This window comes from Oncorhynchus clarkii, chromosome 30 (assembly GCF_045791955.1).
Source record: "Oncorhynchus clarkii lewisi isolate Uvic-CL-2024 chromosome 30, UVic_Ocla_1.0, whole genome shotgun sequence".
Lineage (NCBI taxonomy): Eukaryota > Metazoa > Chordata > Actinopteri > Salmoniformes > Salmonidae > Oncorhynchus > Oncorhynchus clarkii.
The window spans coordinates 1823529-1840428 of record NC_092176.1 but is presented as its reverse complement, the minus strand read 5'-3'; the positions used below and the strand labels follow the sequence as shown (position 1 = coordinate 1840428).

Genomic DNA, 16900 nt, shown 5'->3' with positions numbered 1-16900 from the left:
CAAACATTGTGCCGTCTGGTTTGCTTAATATAAGGAATTTGAAATGATTTATACTTTTACTTTTGATACTTAAGTATATTTAAAACCAAATACTTTTAGACTTTTAGTAGTATTTTACTGGGTAACTTTCACTGTTACTTGAGTAATTTTCTATAAAGGTATCTTTACTTTTACTCAAGTATGACTATTGGGTACTTTTTCCACCACTGCATGGTACTAACATGGTGACAGGGAAATCATATAATTATTTATAGATAATTGACTCTCGGTTATTTTGCGATTCATTGTAGCTAACTTGACAGTGCCAATAATGTCACCAATAAATAACCAAGAAAAAATGACTTCAAAGAATTACTAGAAAATACCAATGTGTTACTGAGTCATTTCACATTAAATACCAGATAAATACTGGTGGTAGTAAGAGTATACCACCCCCCCCCCCCCAATTCTCTCCTTCATCAGGGTAAGGACAAAAGCGTTCCAGTTTCGCCTCCCCCTGTTCTTCCACCCCAATAATAATAATAGGAGTGGTGTGAAGTACAAAAAAATCCACTTAAGTAGTTTTTGGGGTATCTGTACTTTACTTGTTTATATTTTTTGCAACTTTTATTAATACTCCACTACATTCCTAAAATAAATAATGTACTTTTTACTCCATACATTTTCAAAGACAACCAAGTGTACTGGTTGCATTTTTAATGCTTAACAGGACAGGAAAATTGTCCAATTCACACACTTATCAAGAGAACATCCCTGGTCATCCCTACTGCCTCTGATCTGGCGGACTCACTGAACACAAATCTGGTCTGGTTTGCTTCATATAAGGAATTTGAAATGATTTATACTTTTACTTTTGATACTTCAGTATATTTTAGCAATTACATTACATTTTTGATTCTTAAAGTATATTTAAAACCAAATACTTTTAGACTTTTACTCAAGTAATATTTTACTGGGTGGCTTTCACTTTTAATTGAGACATTTTCTATAAAAGGTATCTTTACTTTTACTCAAGTATTGGGTACTTTTTCCACCACTGAGTAATAGCACCTCTGTGACGGGTGACTCTTCCCACAGTCTGTCGCTACGGCAGTGGCACCGATGGCGCAGAGTTGACGGTAGAGAGAGACGCGACACACGACACACGATGAATCCCAAGCAAATCATAATCTCAGCCTCGGCCCTTTCCCATTTAAATAATGCATTTCAAACGTCTCCTTCCTTTCCTTGGCAGAGAGAAAGTGTTGGAACAGCAGAAAAGTTTCCTAAGTGTCATTCAGCAGAGAGAGGGAGGGAAGGAGAGAAGGCACACTATGGTGACTTCTTCTTCTTCCCATCTTCTTCTTCCCTGGCTGTCTCTTTGGGTTATCACCCCATGATAAACCCTGTCAGCATGACCACTGAGGGTCTCTAGGTCAGCATCATTCTTCATTTGTCAACTTGCTCTCACAAGCCTGGTCTTACAAAAGCCTATGTCTCTTATGGATCAAACGTATTCTGGGTTCTCGGAGAACATAATTGGTTTGACTGACTTTGACCTTGACTTTCATTGGTCAGACGTTTTGACCCGTCCCGCCGTCCAGTTCGATCTTGCCCCATCTCAATCTTTTTCTTTCTCTCACTTTTTTCCACTTCAACTCACTCACTCTCCTTCTGTTTGTGGTGCATGTGTCACCCGACCAACACTGTCTCACTCTCTCAGCATGAACTAATCAGAGCTCTCTCTGTGGCCCACCTTGTGTAAGAGAGGCGTGACACCTACTGTGTTTGTCTGCTGCTCAGACGCCGACCTTGAGTGGTGGGAACAGGGGTCCGACTGTCTGTCTGATTGATGGGGGAGAGAGAGCGAGTGAAGAGAGATGGAGTTAGCAGAAAAAGGGAAAGAGGGAGAGAGGGGGGCACGTCTGACAAGGGCCATCCGTCTAACTGTTACCTTGAGCTGAAGTGACCAGTCACACAGCCCCACACTGAGCTAGATGTACCTAATCCAAACCATTGCATGCAGTCAGAAAGGTAAGTGTGAGTGCGTGCGTGTGCTAGGAAACAGCAGCTCGTCTGCCCTGATAGCCCTGAGAGGCTGACTCTCTAGAATACATCTTAACAACGATACTGACATATCTTATCCAAACAGAGACACAGAACTTCTTATCACTGTAATATAGCGTGGGAGAAACACACTATAATTGAAGCCTCTATTACATCACCACCTGCTGTTGCTATCTGTCTGTTGTTGTTGTGATGGTTGTCAGCCGTGTGAGCTCAATGTTATCTCCAGAGAAGCTTTGTTTCTAACACTCCCCGCCCAGATGTCAGACTGTCACCATCAGGGTAATGGACATCTGTCCCTGACACTGTCAGACACACATCTCACTGGGAGTGACGACTGAGAGGCGCTGGCTAAGGACACGGCCTCCCTCGCTTCTCCTCCCTCCCCAACACCTCCCTCCATGTCCCAACGACTGTCAGTGTGTCAGACTGATAGTCTGTACCTCTGTCTGTCTGGGTGACCTCTCACAGTAGAGTGACTACACCAGACTAGTATGATCAGTGGCGTTAGTCCCCTCATTTGTCAGCGTCACACATTACATCCAAAACATATGCTGTATGTACATACGCGCACACACACACACACACACACACACACACACACACACTCAGTGTTGCCAACGGTCTCGTCACGCCCTGACCTCAGATAGACGTTTTATTTCTCTATTCGGTTAGGTCAGGGTGTGATGTGGGGCGGGCATTCTATGTTTTGTATTTCTGTGTGTTTGAACGAGTGTGGTTCCCAATCAGAGGCAGCTGTCTATCGTTGTCTCCGATTGGGAATCATACTTAGGCAGCCTGTTTTGCCACCTTAGTTGTGGGTAGTTGTCTGTGTTAGTGGCCTGTATAGCCCTGGAAAGCTGCACGGTCGTTTTTGGTGTTTCTTGTTTTGTTGGCGACATTCTAAATAAAGGAAAATGTACGCCCACCACGCTGCACCTTGGTCTGGTCATGTCCCTGACGACTTTTGTGATAGGTCTCCTCTTCCACAGCCCAAAACAAGCCTAATATAGCACACTGGGTGGTTCCCCAGGACCAGCTTTGGATTTCTGTCACAAATCATTTGTCAATGTTACAACTTGATTACTTAAAATCGCTTCAGACAGCTTCTTAAGTACGAATAATTTGGTGGCACTTCTCTGACCTACGATGGAAGATAAGTGATTACAAGCATGCCAGCCAGTGCTGTCTTCTGTAAATCTGATTTTGAAACGAGAAAGGGAATGTTAAATGATTTCTAGACGGTTAGTATTCATCTTGAATGGCTACAATCACTATTTGGGAACTCGATAGATCATACTGCAACGTGGCGATAAAAAAAGAAAGCATTTTCCATTTTCAGTTGAGAATAATCTTGTGATAGCAAAAACGTCAAAACCATTAACGAACACAGACGCCACGGTCTGTGTCTGCGTTGTTGATGCGCTCCCTTGCGTGTGACTTCTTGATGATAAGATCAATCAAATTAGTAAAAGAAACAGTGGTGGATCTGTCTGCTCGTGGAGTGCTTTACAACAAATTAAATTAGTATGACCAAAATACTGTGTAGTTGTTTAGTCATCAGGACCCATGATACAAATCAAATCTGTGCCACACTTTTAATTTGAATGTTGCTTATTACGAGATAATTATAATTTCAAAATGTGCTCATGCAATGTTAATTTAGAGTGGCAGCGTTAGTAATTCATAGGGTCATTGACTGTTTTCCTCAAGGCATTGGGAGCATGTTATAAATCACCTTCCTGTTGGTTTAATTGAAAATAGTCTCCTATTCTTCATTAGAGACAGTTTCCATCTCCCATTCATCTCTGTTATTGTAACGGTCGTCGTATGAAGGAGAGGACCAAAGCGCAGCGTGGTAAGTGTTCATCTTGGTTTTTAATAAGAATAGTGAACACTGACACAAAAACAATAAAACGACAAACGAACAGTCCTGAACGGTGAAATAAAACACAGAACAGAAAATAATCAACCACAACTCAAAAGTGAAACCAGGCTACCTAAGTATGGTTCTCAAATCGGGGACAACGATTGACAGCTGCCTCTGATTGAGAACCATACCTGGCCAAACACAAAAATCCCAAATTATAGAAAAAGGAACATAGAATGCCCACCCCAACTCACTCCCCGACCATACTAAAACAAAGACAAATCAAAGGAACTAAGGTCAGAACGTGACAGTTATAGAACATTCTGTGTCCCAAATGGCATACTGTTCTGTCCCCTATACTGTACCAGGGGTATTCAAATGCGAGCCTAGTACTTCTGGTTTTCTGTTCTAACTGATAATTAACTGCACCCACCTTATGTATCAGGTCAAAATCAGTCCCTGATTAGAGGGGAAGAAAGAAAATCAGCAGTTGAAGTTTCAAATTAGAATTTGCCTGTCCTATTAGTTCACTACATAGGGCATAGGGCCCTTTTACACATACAGTACCCCATGTCAACAACCAGGGAAACTAGTAACTAGTCCGCTAAAAAAACATTTTGTTCATATTAGCTAATTCCGCATCTCCTGGTTAACCATATCTCCACTACGCCCATTATATTTCTACATCAAAGCGCATCTTCACCTTTCCTCTTTTGAGGAAATCCTGACAATTTTGCAGGTTACTCTGGAACGAAGAGGGCATGTAATTTTAGGATTTCACTTTGGATATGAGAAACTCTCATGCTGAGATCATTTGAATATTTCAAGGTAAGGGCATCAAATGGCAAAATGCATGTTCTCTAGATATCAAAGGAGTACATGAGAGCTAGCGAGAATAAGGATTCAGAACTCCGTTATACTTACAGCTATCTTTCCGGGACCCTTTTCTAACGAGCATCTTATCATATGCATTGTCACAAGCACTTCACATTGATAGAGCATAAACAGATGCAACATCCCCTTGGAGATGCAAGTTCACGATGACCTCCATTCTACAGGTGGATTCTCATGTAGACATTGTCGGGAAAATTACTTATGTCATGCACAAAGTAGATGTCCTAACCGACTTGCCAAAACTATAGTTTGTTAACAAGAAATGTGTGAAGTGGTTGAAAAACGAGTTTTAATGACTCCAACCTGTAAACTTCCGACTTCACCTGTAGGTAAGTAAAGCCAGATAGGCTCTGAGCTTCTACGTTCTGTAAGTGGTGCCTGTCGATTTACCTGTGATAAGAATGTAATCCAGAAAGCACACAACCCTAGGTAAACCCTGTAAGACCTGGTCCATAATACATTGGAATATAGCTGGAGCGTTTGATACTCCATAAGGCAGTCTATTCATCTGGTAGAAACCCTTCAACGTGTTTATAGTCAGAAAATGCTTTGACTCTTGATCTACCTCCACTTGCTGGTAGGCCTTGTGTAAGGTCTAACATTGTGAACTGTTTACCCCCGGCTAGAGTAGCAAACAAGTCCTGGGTCTTTGGTAAGGGGTAGTGGTCCACATCCACCCATGCATTTACAGTCACCTTGTAATCATGACATTCTGACACCCCCGTTTGTCTTTGGAACGCAAACTATAGGTGCTGCCCATTCACTATTCTATGGGTGTGATCACACCTTGTTTTTCTAGCTCTGTAAGCTGTTTGTCTACTGCCTATCTGAGTGCATGAGGCACAGGTCTAGCCTTACAAACCTTTGGAACAGCTTTCTCTGAAACTTGAATGGTGGTTATAACTCCTTTTACCACACCCAGTTCATCACTAAACACCTCAGCATATTTATCACACAGCTGCGCAACTGGGTCTGACACATTGTTCACTCTTAACCAATCTAATTTGAGGTGCTAAATCCATTTTCTCCCCATTAGCGTAGGACCCTTCCCTTTTTGACACTAGAGGTAGTGGTAACAGCTGAGCACCACATTTCACTTTAACATCCAGCTGTACCATTAACTGAATTGGCTGAGCGGAGTATGTTCTCAAAACAACATCACATGGTTGCAGTTGATGCTTCTTAAATCTGCTGTTGTACAGCTTCTCAGAGAATAGACATGGCAGGCCCAGTATCTACCTCCATCTTTATCTTTTCCCCCGTTACATCTCACCATGACCACGTACAGTTTCACACACTCACGATCAGTAAAAAGTCCCAAGTCCTTTTCTGACTGGTGATTTCTGACTGTGCTGGAGCCTGCAGGCAATATCAGTTCGGCCTCCTCAACTTGATCTGTTGTCAAGTAGAGTGTCCCTGTCACTGGATTAGAGTGTGCTGTTTGAGAGCATTGCTTAGAAAACTTGCTGTTCCCCGCAGACACTCTCCAAGCCCTTTCAAGATGTCCTTGGAACTCCTTGTAGTGGCAGGTCTGTTCTGTCACCAAACAGAGAAAACAGGGCTTTGACGTCTCCCCCCTCTGGTCTGACATCCACTGCTTCTCCCTGGAAGATCCGGATTGATGTCCCTCCCGTTTTGTGGTCAACTGATCGGTTCTGAACTGAACCGGTGTCTGCTGGAATTTCTGCATACTCTGGGCTGTGCACTCGAAGTTGTTGACAATGTCCAATACATTTTCCCATGTTAAATTCTCCCCATATGCCGCGCTTAGCATCTTGCCCCGCAGCTCCTAACTGGTAACTCCATAAACTAGCTGGTCCCTCAGCTGCTCCTCTGGTACAGCTCCAAACTCACACGCACAGGAAGCCTGGTGCAGAGAGCTGCCACCGGAGGGCTGGTGCGTGGAGGTGGTACTGGATAGACCGGACCGTGCAGGCGCACTGGAGCTCTTAAGCACCGAGCTTGCCCAATCTTACCTGGTTGAATGCTCCCGGTCGCCCTGCCAGTACGGCGAGGTGGAATAGCCCGCACTGGGCTATGCAGGCAAACCGGAGACACCATGCGTAAGGCTGGCGCCATGTATGCCGGCCCAAGGAGACGCACTGGAGACCAGATGCGTAGAGCCGGCTTCATGGCACCTGGCTCGATGCCCACTCTAGCCCGGCCGATACGCGGAGCTGGTATGTACCGCACCGGGCTATGCTCCCGCACTGGGGACACCGTGCGCTCCACAGCATAACACGGTGCCTGCCCGGTCTCTCTCGCCTTCCGGTAAGCGCAGGAAGTTGGCGCAGGTCTCCTACCTGGCTTCGCCACACTTCCTGTGTGCTCCCCCCAATACATTTTTGGGGCTGACTCTCGGGCTTCCAACCACGCCGCCGTGCTGCCTCCTCATGCCAGTGCCTCTCCGCCTTCGCCGCCTCCAGCTCTTCTTTGGGGCGGCGATATTCTCCTGGCTGTGCCCAGGGTCCATTACCGTCCAACTCATCCTCCCATGTCCAGTCCTCCTTGCGCTGCTCCTGCTGTCGCTGCCTGTCACCACGCCGCTTGGTCCTGTTGTGGTGGGTGATTCTGTCACGATCGTCGTAAGGAATGGACCAAAATGCAGCGTGGTATGTGTTCATGATGATTATTTAATTAAAGAAAGCACTGAACACTGAATACAAACTATACAAAACAATAAACGAATAACGACCGTGAAGCTATAATGAGAACTGTGCTGACACAAGCAACTAACATAGACACATACAAAGCAAACTATGGTCAGGGTGTGACAGTCTGTCACATCAAATTTGTCTCTCGACCTGTGTGCACCTACGTTGTAAACTTTCATTCAGAGGCTAAGTTGTAGCAACCTCATGATGGGTATACTGTAGGTAAAATGTGAGTATCATGTAGTAGCCTAAACCTATCGCTGTTACATTTAACTGGGTGAACGAAATATGAATGATAGTCATCCAAAAGGCTGTAATAGAAGTAAGGCCATGATCATGGGAAAACAAATCATCCTCCCTCATCTGAAACGGCACTGACCGCCACTGATCTCAAAATAATCAATTTTAAATTCAGGCTGTAACAGAACAAAATGTGGAAAAAGTCAAGGGTGTGAAAACTTTCTGAAGGGCACTCTATGTTCTTAAAATATGTTCTTAGTGTAAGTGGATTCCTATGTAGCAATCCTATTCCACCATGCAGATACGATGGAGGAGGAGAGCAAGTAGTCTAGTCATTTATAGATACTGGTCCATGTCTTGGACATAAAGCGAACCAAACAGAGCTAACCAAAGGATTAAATAACGCAGGAAAATGGGTTGAATGTGTGTTTGTCTACAAAGTGTGTTTGGAGAGCGGAGAACTGCTTAGGTTGAAAAACATGCCCACGCCAACGTGTGGAGCTAACAGATGTTTAACAGTCCTTCCTGCTGTGTTAGAGCAACACACACACACACAATTCACACACACAGGCACACTACAAACTACACATATACACATACTGTACATGCGCACACACACACACACACACTGCTATACACACACACACACATGCAGGCACACACACAAATACACACACACACACACACACACACACACACACACACAGGAAGCGAGGGGTAGTGTGCCGTAGCAGCCCTTGCTACAATCAGTTCCCATCTGGCAGAAGAGCCTAATACATTTCACGAGGCCCTCCTGTGACGAATGACTTCACAAATAAACTTGATTAAGTTAAAACATTCTCGGGCATCCTCTCCAAGCTAGAGAAATCTTGTCATCAATTTTATCCCCAAATCGGTATCCATTTTACACTCTCTAACCGTAGAACAGAACATCCTTTCAGAGGTAATTTATTTTAGTTTTATAAATTCAACCTTGGTCCCATATACAGTGCATTCGGAAAGTATTCAGACCCCGTGACTTTTTCCACATTTTGTTACGTTACAGCCTTATTCTAAAATTGATTAAATCAAACTTCACTGTAGGGATCGTGCCAGATTTCCTCCAGATGTGAAGCTTGGCATTCAGGCCAAAGACTTCAATCTTGGTTTCATCAGACCAGAGAATCTTGTTTCTCATGGTCTGAGAGTATTTTTGTGCCTTTTTGGGAAGTTCTAAGTGGGCTGGTCATGTGCCTTTTACTGAGGAGTGTCTTCCGTCTGGCCACTCTACCATAAAGGCCTGATTGGTGGACTGCTGCAGAGATGGTTGTCCTTCTGGAAGGTTCTCCCATCTCCACAGAGGAACCCTCAGGCTCTGTCAGAGTGACCATTGAGTTCTTGGTCACCTCCCTGACCAAGGCCCTTCTCCCCTGATTGCTCATTTTGGCTTGGCGGCCAGTTCTAGGAAGAGTCTTTGTGGTTCGAAACTTTTTCCATTTAAGAATGATGAAGGCCACTGTGTTGTTGGGGACATTCAGTGCTGCATACATTTTTCTGTACCCTTCCCCAGATCTGTGCCTAGACACAATCCTGTCTCGGAGCTCTACGGACAATTCCTTCAACTTCATGGCTTGGTTTTTTTCTCTGACACGCACTGTCAACTGTGGGACCTAGACAGGTGTGTGCCTTTCTAAATAATGTCAAATAATTTTAATTTACCACAGATGGACTCCATTCAAGTTGTAGAAACATCTCAAGAATGATCAATGCACCTGAGCTCAATTTCAAGTATCATAGCAAAGAGTCTGAAATAAGGTATTTCAGTATTTTTGTTTTTGCAGAAAAGTCTAGAAGCCAGTTTTCGCTTTGTCATAATGGGGTGCTGTGTGTAGATTGATGAGATGTTTTTTGATTTGATTTAATCAATTTTAGAATAAGGCTTTAACTTAACAAAATGTGGAAAAAGTCAAGGGGTCTGAATACTTTTCAAAAGCTGGAACTCTCTTGAGTTCCAGCTTTCTGAGTCTCCAGCCATGGAAATGTCAAGTGCTCCCTGTGGTGGAAGTCTTGAAATCTTATGAAGTCTTATGAAGCTCGTAAGCAGACCATATCCTGACCCGTTATTACCACACCCTATGCGACCTGTGCAGTCCACTGATATCCAACCCTACTCTCCACTCCTCTACTGCTCCAATTGGAATCTGAATGTTTTCAGTGAGGTCAAGGTCATAATCCCACGTGGGATTAACAAACCAGTAACCCCCTTCTGGTTTGAATTCCTTATTATTAATGGGGCTTCCAACAGCAGCCACACTATAAATATAATAAGATTTTTTTTTAATAATTAATTTTTTTTTTTTTTACAAATCAGCTACTTTGACCACTTTCCCCAAAAAATCTATACAAAAGGTTAGGTATATCGTCCCTTACTTCTCTGCTATTCAAATCAGAAACCAGAACATACACTTATTCTACCAATCAAACGGTACAGCTGTTTTAGTAACTGCATCAACTGCTTTAATTAAAGATGCAGTAAGTCACGTCAGAAGCTAGCAGATTCATTACTTACTGTACAAACAACAGCTGCAAATTCCAATAATACAACATCACATTTTGAAGTTCACTTTCCTTGCTTCATCTAACAAAAAATATGTTTTGTGGGTCAGAGTGCAGTATTTATTTTGTTTCATAACACAAATGTTTGTTAACATGTTTCTCACGCTGGCTTTAGCCAAGGAGAGAGCAGGCCTGCCCAGGAAAGTGCATCTTCATTGAGCAACAAATCCCCATGACTTGAGAATCTGTTCGAACAAAACAGCTAGCACAACAACAAAAAAGATTAGGGAGAAGTATCTAACAAAATAACTCTATTATGGCATTAAACTATTTACATACAATACAAATCTGGGTACATTTGTGGACAAAATTCGTACTTACTCAACCTTAAAGGTATCTTCCCACTGTCATATACAGTGCATTCGGAAAGTATTCAGACCTCTTGCCTTTTTCCACATTTTGTTATGTTACAGCCTTATTCTAAAACAGATTAAATTGTTGTTTTTTTTCCTCATCAATCTACACACAATACCCCATGACAAAGCAAAAACAGGTGCAAATGAATGGAAAAAAATACACACACACATACACATATAAATATCACATTTACATAAGTATTCAGACGCTTTACTTTGTTGAAGAACCTTTGGCAGTGATTACAGTCTTCTTGAGTATGACGCTACAAGCTTGGCACACCTGTGTCATGACGTTGGCCTGGGGGTAGATTTATGTCATAAATACCTCTCCCCCCCTTTTTCCTCTCTCTACCCTACTGATGTTACATTTGCAAACACCTTGGTTAACAGAGATTCTGGGAACATCAGAAGGTGTGGGGGAAATTAACTATATTCTGGTAATCCGACCAATTGAACATATGCGGTGGTACTTAATGAATATGATATCAGTTCGTTTGTCATCTGAGACATTCTCATCAATGATAAGATGACAAACTCTACAGTGGAAAGTCTACACAGAGTTATCGGATTCACATGGAATTGTTGTTCAATTTAAAATGTTTGAATATGAAATTATTTGTAATGGGATGAAATGTGATTTTAGCTTCTAAAATGTGAGAATTGGGTTTTTATAAGGTTAGGGCTCTGCTCAATCAGTGGCCCGCCCCTGTGAAGGGACATGGGCCATAAAACTTTTCAAACACGCCCTCCTCTCCCTTCCTATATAAAGCCTTGACGAGAATATAACCTCCTGTTCCGAAAGGATGGGAGGACGACGGTCCGATGTCAGAATGGTTCAGAAAATAACTACAGAACGAAGCCAACATCAGCATGAGCTTTGGTTGCGAATGGTATGAACTTTGAACTCTTATTCACTACAGAAGTGATACCTCCTAGCCATTGAGTTAGCAACAGCAGCTGCAAACGCAGGTTAGGAAGGAACAGACAGAGTATCCCGTCTACCACACAACGACGTTACTACAACGTATCCAATTGACCACCAGAGACATTCTTCAAAGGGCAAAGGACTCGGTTTGTCAACACGGCCTTCCATCTACCACCAACCTACCGAAGCGCAGCTCAGAGTAAATATTTATTGCATTTTCCTTTTCCAAATGGGCGGTAATTTAGAATGCATAATATACTGTATTTACGATAGCACAGCTTTTCCCCTTTGTTCCTCAGTCTTCCCGCTCTTTCACTCAAACCCAGCCCCTTTTCTTTGGTGTAACCAGCTGTCATATCTGTTCCGACGCTAGGGACGTTTTCCTTTATGACGTAATTTGTAATCAAGTTATGATTAATTATGTGTATATGTAATTCTGTGTGATTAGTTAGGTATTTAGTAAATAAATAATTAAACCCAATTTTGTATTGCTGATTCAACTTGTTAGCCAGGGTTCGTGAATAATTTACAACTTTCAGATGAGACTGAATTAAGGTGAGGATTAATATTGACTGCTATTGATGTAAAATATTACTAGGTGTATTCGGAAGATAACAGCTCTATAAATATTCCTTTGTGGTCCCGACTCACTAGTTAGTTACATTTACATGATTAGCTCAATCAGGTAATATTAATTACGGAGAAATTATTTTATAGAATAGCATGTCATATCACTTAATCCGGCATAGCCAACACCACGACACCTGTATTTGGGGAGTTTCTGAGATTCTTCGCTGCAGATCCCCTCAAGCTCGTGTTGGACGGGGAGCGTCGCTGCAGAGCTATTTTCAGGTCTCTCCAGAGATGTTCGGTCGGGTTCATGTCCGAGTTATGGCTGCAGAAATATCGGTACCCTTCCCCAGGTCTGTGCCTCGACACAATTCTGTTTGAGCTCAAAGGACAATTCCTTTGACCTCATGCCTTGGTTCTTACTCTGACATGCACTGTCAACTGTAGGACCATATATAAACAGGTGTGTGCCTTTCCAAATCATGTCCAATCAATTGAATTTACCATAGGTGGACTCCAACCAAGTTGTAGAAACATCTCAAGGATGATCAATGGAAACAGGATGCGACTGAGGTCAATTTCGAGTCTCATAGCAAAGGTCTGAATACTTAAATATTTTAATAACCTATTTTCGCTTTGTTATTATGGGTTATTGTGTGTAGATTGATGAGGAAAACAATGAATTTAATCAATTTTAGAATAAGGCGGTAACGTAACAAAAACGGGTCTGAATACTTTCCGATTGCACCCATTGGTGACACTTCCCTGGTTACCCAAGCAGAATTTGGTCTCACTGTGCGTTAATAGCCCTACTAACTCAGTATGTTAGAGACAGTTTGCACTGTTCTGAGAAGGGAGTAGTACACAGTGTTGTACGAGATCTTCAGTTTCTGGGCAATTTCTCACATGGAATAGCCTTCCTTTCTCAGAACAAGAATAGACTGACGAGTTTCAGAAGAAAGTTATTTTGTTTAGAAAATCTGCCTTTTCCAGCTACAATAGTCATTTACAACATTAACAATGTCTACACTTTATTTCGGATCAATTTGATGTTATTTTAATGGACAATTTTTTTGTTGCTTTTCTTTCAAAAATAAGGACATTTCTAAGTGACCCCAAACTTTTGAACGGTAGTGTACATACACACACACACACTACATATGCCCAAACACACACAATATCCATACACATGGATACTGATGCCACACACACACTTACACACACCTACTTTCACACTCACCACATTCTGCTGCTACTGTCTATTATCTATCCTGTTGCCTAGCCACTTCACCCCTACCTATATGTACCTAGCTACATCATTTATCTCGTACACCTACACATGGGCTCGGTACTGGTACTCACTGTATATAGCCATTGTTATTTTGACTGTTTATTGTTATTCCTCATTGACTGAATTTATTCATATTTTCTACCTTCAACTGTATTGTTATAAAAGGACTAGTATGTAAGCATTTCACTATTAAGCCGAAACCACACAGAGAGACAGAGTAGAGAGCACCCACTAACATACACTGCATAGTGTATGTCAACTTTATTGCCATGAGATTCCATAATAAACAGTTATGTTCACTATGTAGCCCTTGTGAATTATTGTTGTGTGCTCCTTTTGACTCACCTTATATGAGCCACCGTACCTTCCTCCTGTTATGTTGGCTCACTAACGTGAGAGAATTGTAGCTAATAGACCCTAGCAGTTTATAAAGAGTTTAGCTAGTCTCATTCTTTACACATAAGTGTTCTCTCTTGAACAGAGTTCCTAGAGTTCCCCAGCTGTATCCTGCCTAATCTATATGCCTGTGCTGGAAATAAACAAACATGTTGCTTTTTTTCAAATATGTATTATAATAATAATATGTATTATAATATTAATATATATTAATAATAATAAAACACTTTTTAACTATTCACAATTCCAGACGTAACAATGCATAAACAGTCTATTTTCTGGAAATGTATCTGCTCACTTTACCAGCATTGCTTCATGTAGACCCAAGGGAAAAAAATACTTGTTTTCTAATTTGAAGCGCATGACGTCGTCTCTTTACTCTCATTCACTACCAGGCATTCTAATTCCAGCATGTACACGCTCGTTCATGCAAGTCAAAACCCTTTCGTTTTGATTTGGCTTTTAGTCTACACTTGTCGTTTTACAAAGCATGTGACAAATAACATTTGATTTGATTTCAGGTAGTCTTTTCAAATAGCTCTTACACTTAAAGGGCATTATCATCATTTTCAGAATTTCACAGTATCATTCCAACCTCATCCCATGGAAGTATACACACAGTGGCCAGTTTACACCACCCCGTTCATGAAAATGGTTTGCTCCTACAGACAGTGAGTCACATAGCCGTGGCTTGCTATATAAAGCAGGCATCGAGGCATCCAGTTTATAGCTCGATTGAACGTTCGAATGGGCAAAACGAGTGACCTAAGCAACTTTGAGCGTGGTATGATCGTCGGTGCCAGGCTCGCAGGTGCCAGGCTCGCCGGTTCCAGTATCTCAGAAAAGGGTTTACCGAGATTGGGCAACAAACAAAAAACATCCAGTCAGTGGCAGTCCTGTGGACAAAAACAGCTTGTTGATGAAAGGTGCAAGCTAACAGGCAAGCAAATAATGGAGCAGTTGAACAGTGTTGTGCAGAACGGCATCTCGTAACACACAACTCATCAGTCCTTGTCACAGATGGGCTATTGCAGCAGACAACCACACTGCGTTCCCCTCCTATCAGCTAAAAACAAGAAGAAGCGACTAGTGGGCACGCGATCACCAACACTGGACAATTAAGGAGCAGAAAAACACTGCCTGGGTCGATGAATTCCGGCTCCTGATGCGTCATGCTGATGGTAGAGTCAGGATTTGGCGTAAGTAGCACTAGTCCATCGCCCTATCCTGCCTGGTGTCATCGGTATAGGCTGGTGGCGGTGGTGTAATGGTATGGGGAATGTTTTCCTGGCAAACATGAGGTCCCTTGATAGCAATTGAGCAACGTTTCCATGCCCTGAAGAATTCAGGCTGTCCTGGAGACAAATGTGGGTCCGACTCGGTACTAGATGGGTGTACCTAATAAAACATAGGAATATCCCGTTTTTGACTGCACTGGGCCTTTATCTCTAATATCTTACGAGTACGAATAAAGGGAATAGGGAACCACCACAGAGAACCATTTGACACTGTGGATTGGGCTTCCTAAGTACTTATCAATTGACAATTAGTCATGTATTAGCAGCTTCTTAGCACTTATTGATCATATGTAAACATAGCTAATTTGGGGATAATACACTATTAGGAATTATTAGACCCGGTGTTTTAAGCAGTGATTGTCTCCATGAGGTATATGAGTGGGAATGTGGAAGAGAGAATGTAAGTTGTAGTAGTGTGGAAAAGTTTAGGTCCTATGTGCAACAGGCGTCATTGTGCCTCCTTAACGGTATAGCTTCCTTCGTCATGATCCCGGACTGGACCCCGATCTTTGATCCTCTGCCTTGCAAATACACGTGAGCACCTGTTTTAGCCAATTACGCTACATAAAAACAAGCGATTGGATAGCGTGAGACAAGTCACGCTGGGGTTATGAATCTAACTCTGTTAAGTGAGTGTGTGTGTGTGTGTGTCTGTGTGTGTGAGAGAGAGTGTGTGTGAGAATGTGTGAGAGTGTGTGCAGGCATTGGGCGTGCTAGTGCACCCACGTGTGTGTGTGTACCTCAGTGATGAAGGCCTTGGCGGTGGCGGGGCTCATGAAGAGCACGGCCCGGCGCAGCGTGTCCCGGTAGCGGTGGAGCTCCTCCACCCTCATGGTCCGGAACATGCTGGTAATCATCATGTTGATGTTGGACTCCACCTTCTGAAGCGACACGTCCATGCCTTGCTGAGACGTCTTGTCCAGGAAGTCCTGGATCCCACGGATATCTATATGGAAAAAGAGGGAGGGATGGGTGGAGAGGGAGAATGGGGGTAGAGCGATAGGGGCAGGGGAGGTGGGGAGGGAGAGGGGGATAAATGGGGACGAGATGGAGAAAAGGAGAGGGATTTGCATCACATTCATTATGCGGACACCTGTCAGTCACAGTTTGGTGAACAAGTAGCCAGATAAAACATCCGAGCCGCTATTGTCGAGTTAAAGACATGTCAATAAACTCACTGACCATCTTTCCACAAACTATAAAACAGGTTATTGGAGATCAGCTTTCACTGTTCCCCCTTAACATGTATTTGGATACCGGTACTATAAAATCACAGTATTATCCATTCACTTTATCACATTTGCTCTTGTAGAAAAAGGTTGGAATACATGGACCATTAGCATTTCTTTTTCAGTGTGCTGGAGTGAGACCTGTGTAGTACATTTGTCACTGCAGTGATGAGGCTGATGTCTCACAGAGGATGTAAATAAAACATGGATCATAGCCAGAGAGCTGACTGGCTACTCATCTCCTAGCAAAAATGGCCCCATGTCCCACACCAGCCTGACACGGGGTAGCCCACAACAAGCCCAACACAGGCTAGCCCACACCAATCCCACATCAGCCCAACACAGGCAAGCCTGCACCAAGCCTACACCAGCCCAACACAGGCTAGCCCAACATGGGCCAGCCCACACCAAGCCCAGCAAGGTCTAGTCCACAAAAGCACAGCTACATCATAATGTAGAGTCGAGGGCTCGTTAGAATATTTGGGGGGCGTAGTTTATTTGTAAAGATGCCCCATGTACACTGCCTGTTACTCAGG

General features: G+C 42.9%; 1 protein-coding gene across 2 annotated transcripts in view; it reads right to left on the bottom strand.

Annotated features, from left to right (window-relative positions):
* LOC139390005 (glutamate receptor, ionotropic, delta 2) overlaps positions 1 to 16900 on the bottom strand; it is a 565966-nt gene that overhangs the window by 223490 nt on the left and 325576 nt on the right. For both annotated transcript variants that reach the window (XM_071137092.1, XM_071137090.1), the window contains exon 4: positions 15876 to 16081. In XM_071137092.1, coding sequence (XP_070993193.1) covers positions 15876 to 16081 — 206 coding nt within the window. The remainder of the gene's footprint in view (positions 1 to 15875; positions 16082 to 16900) is intronic.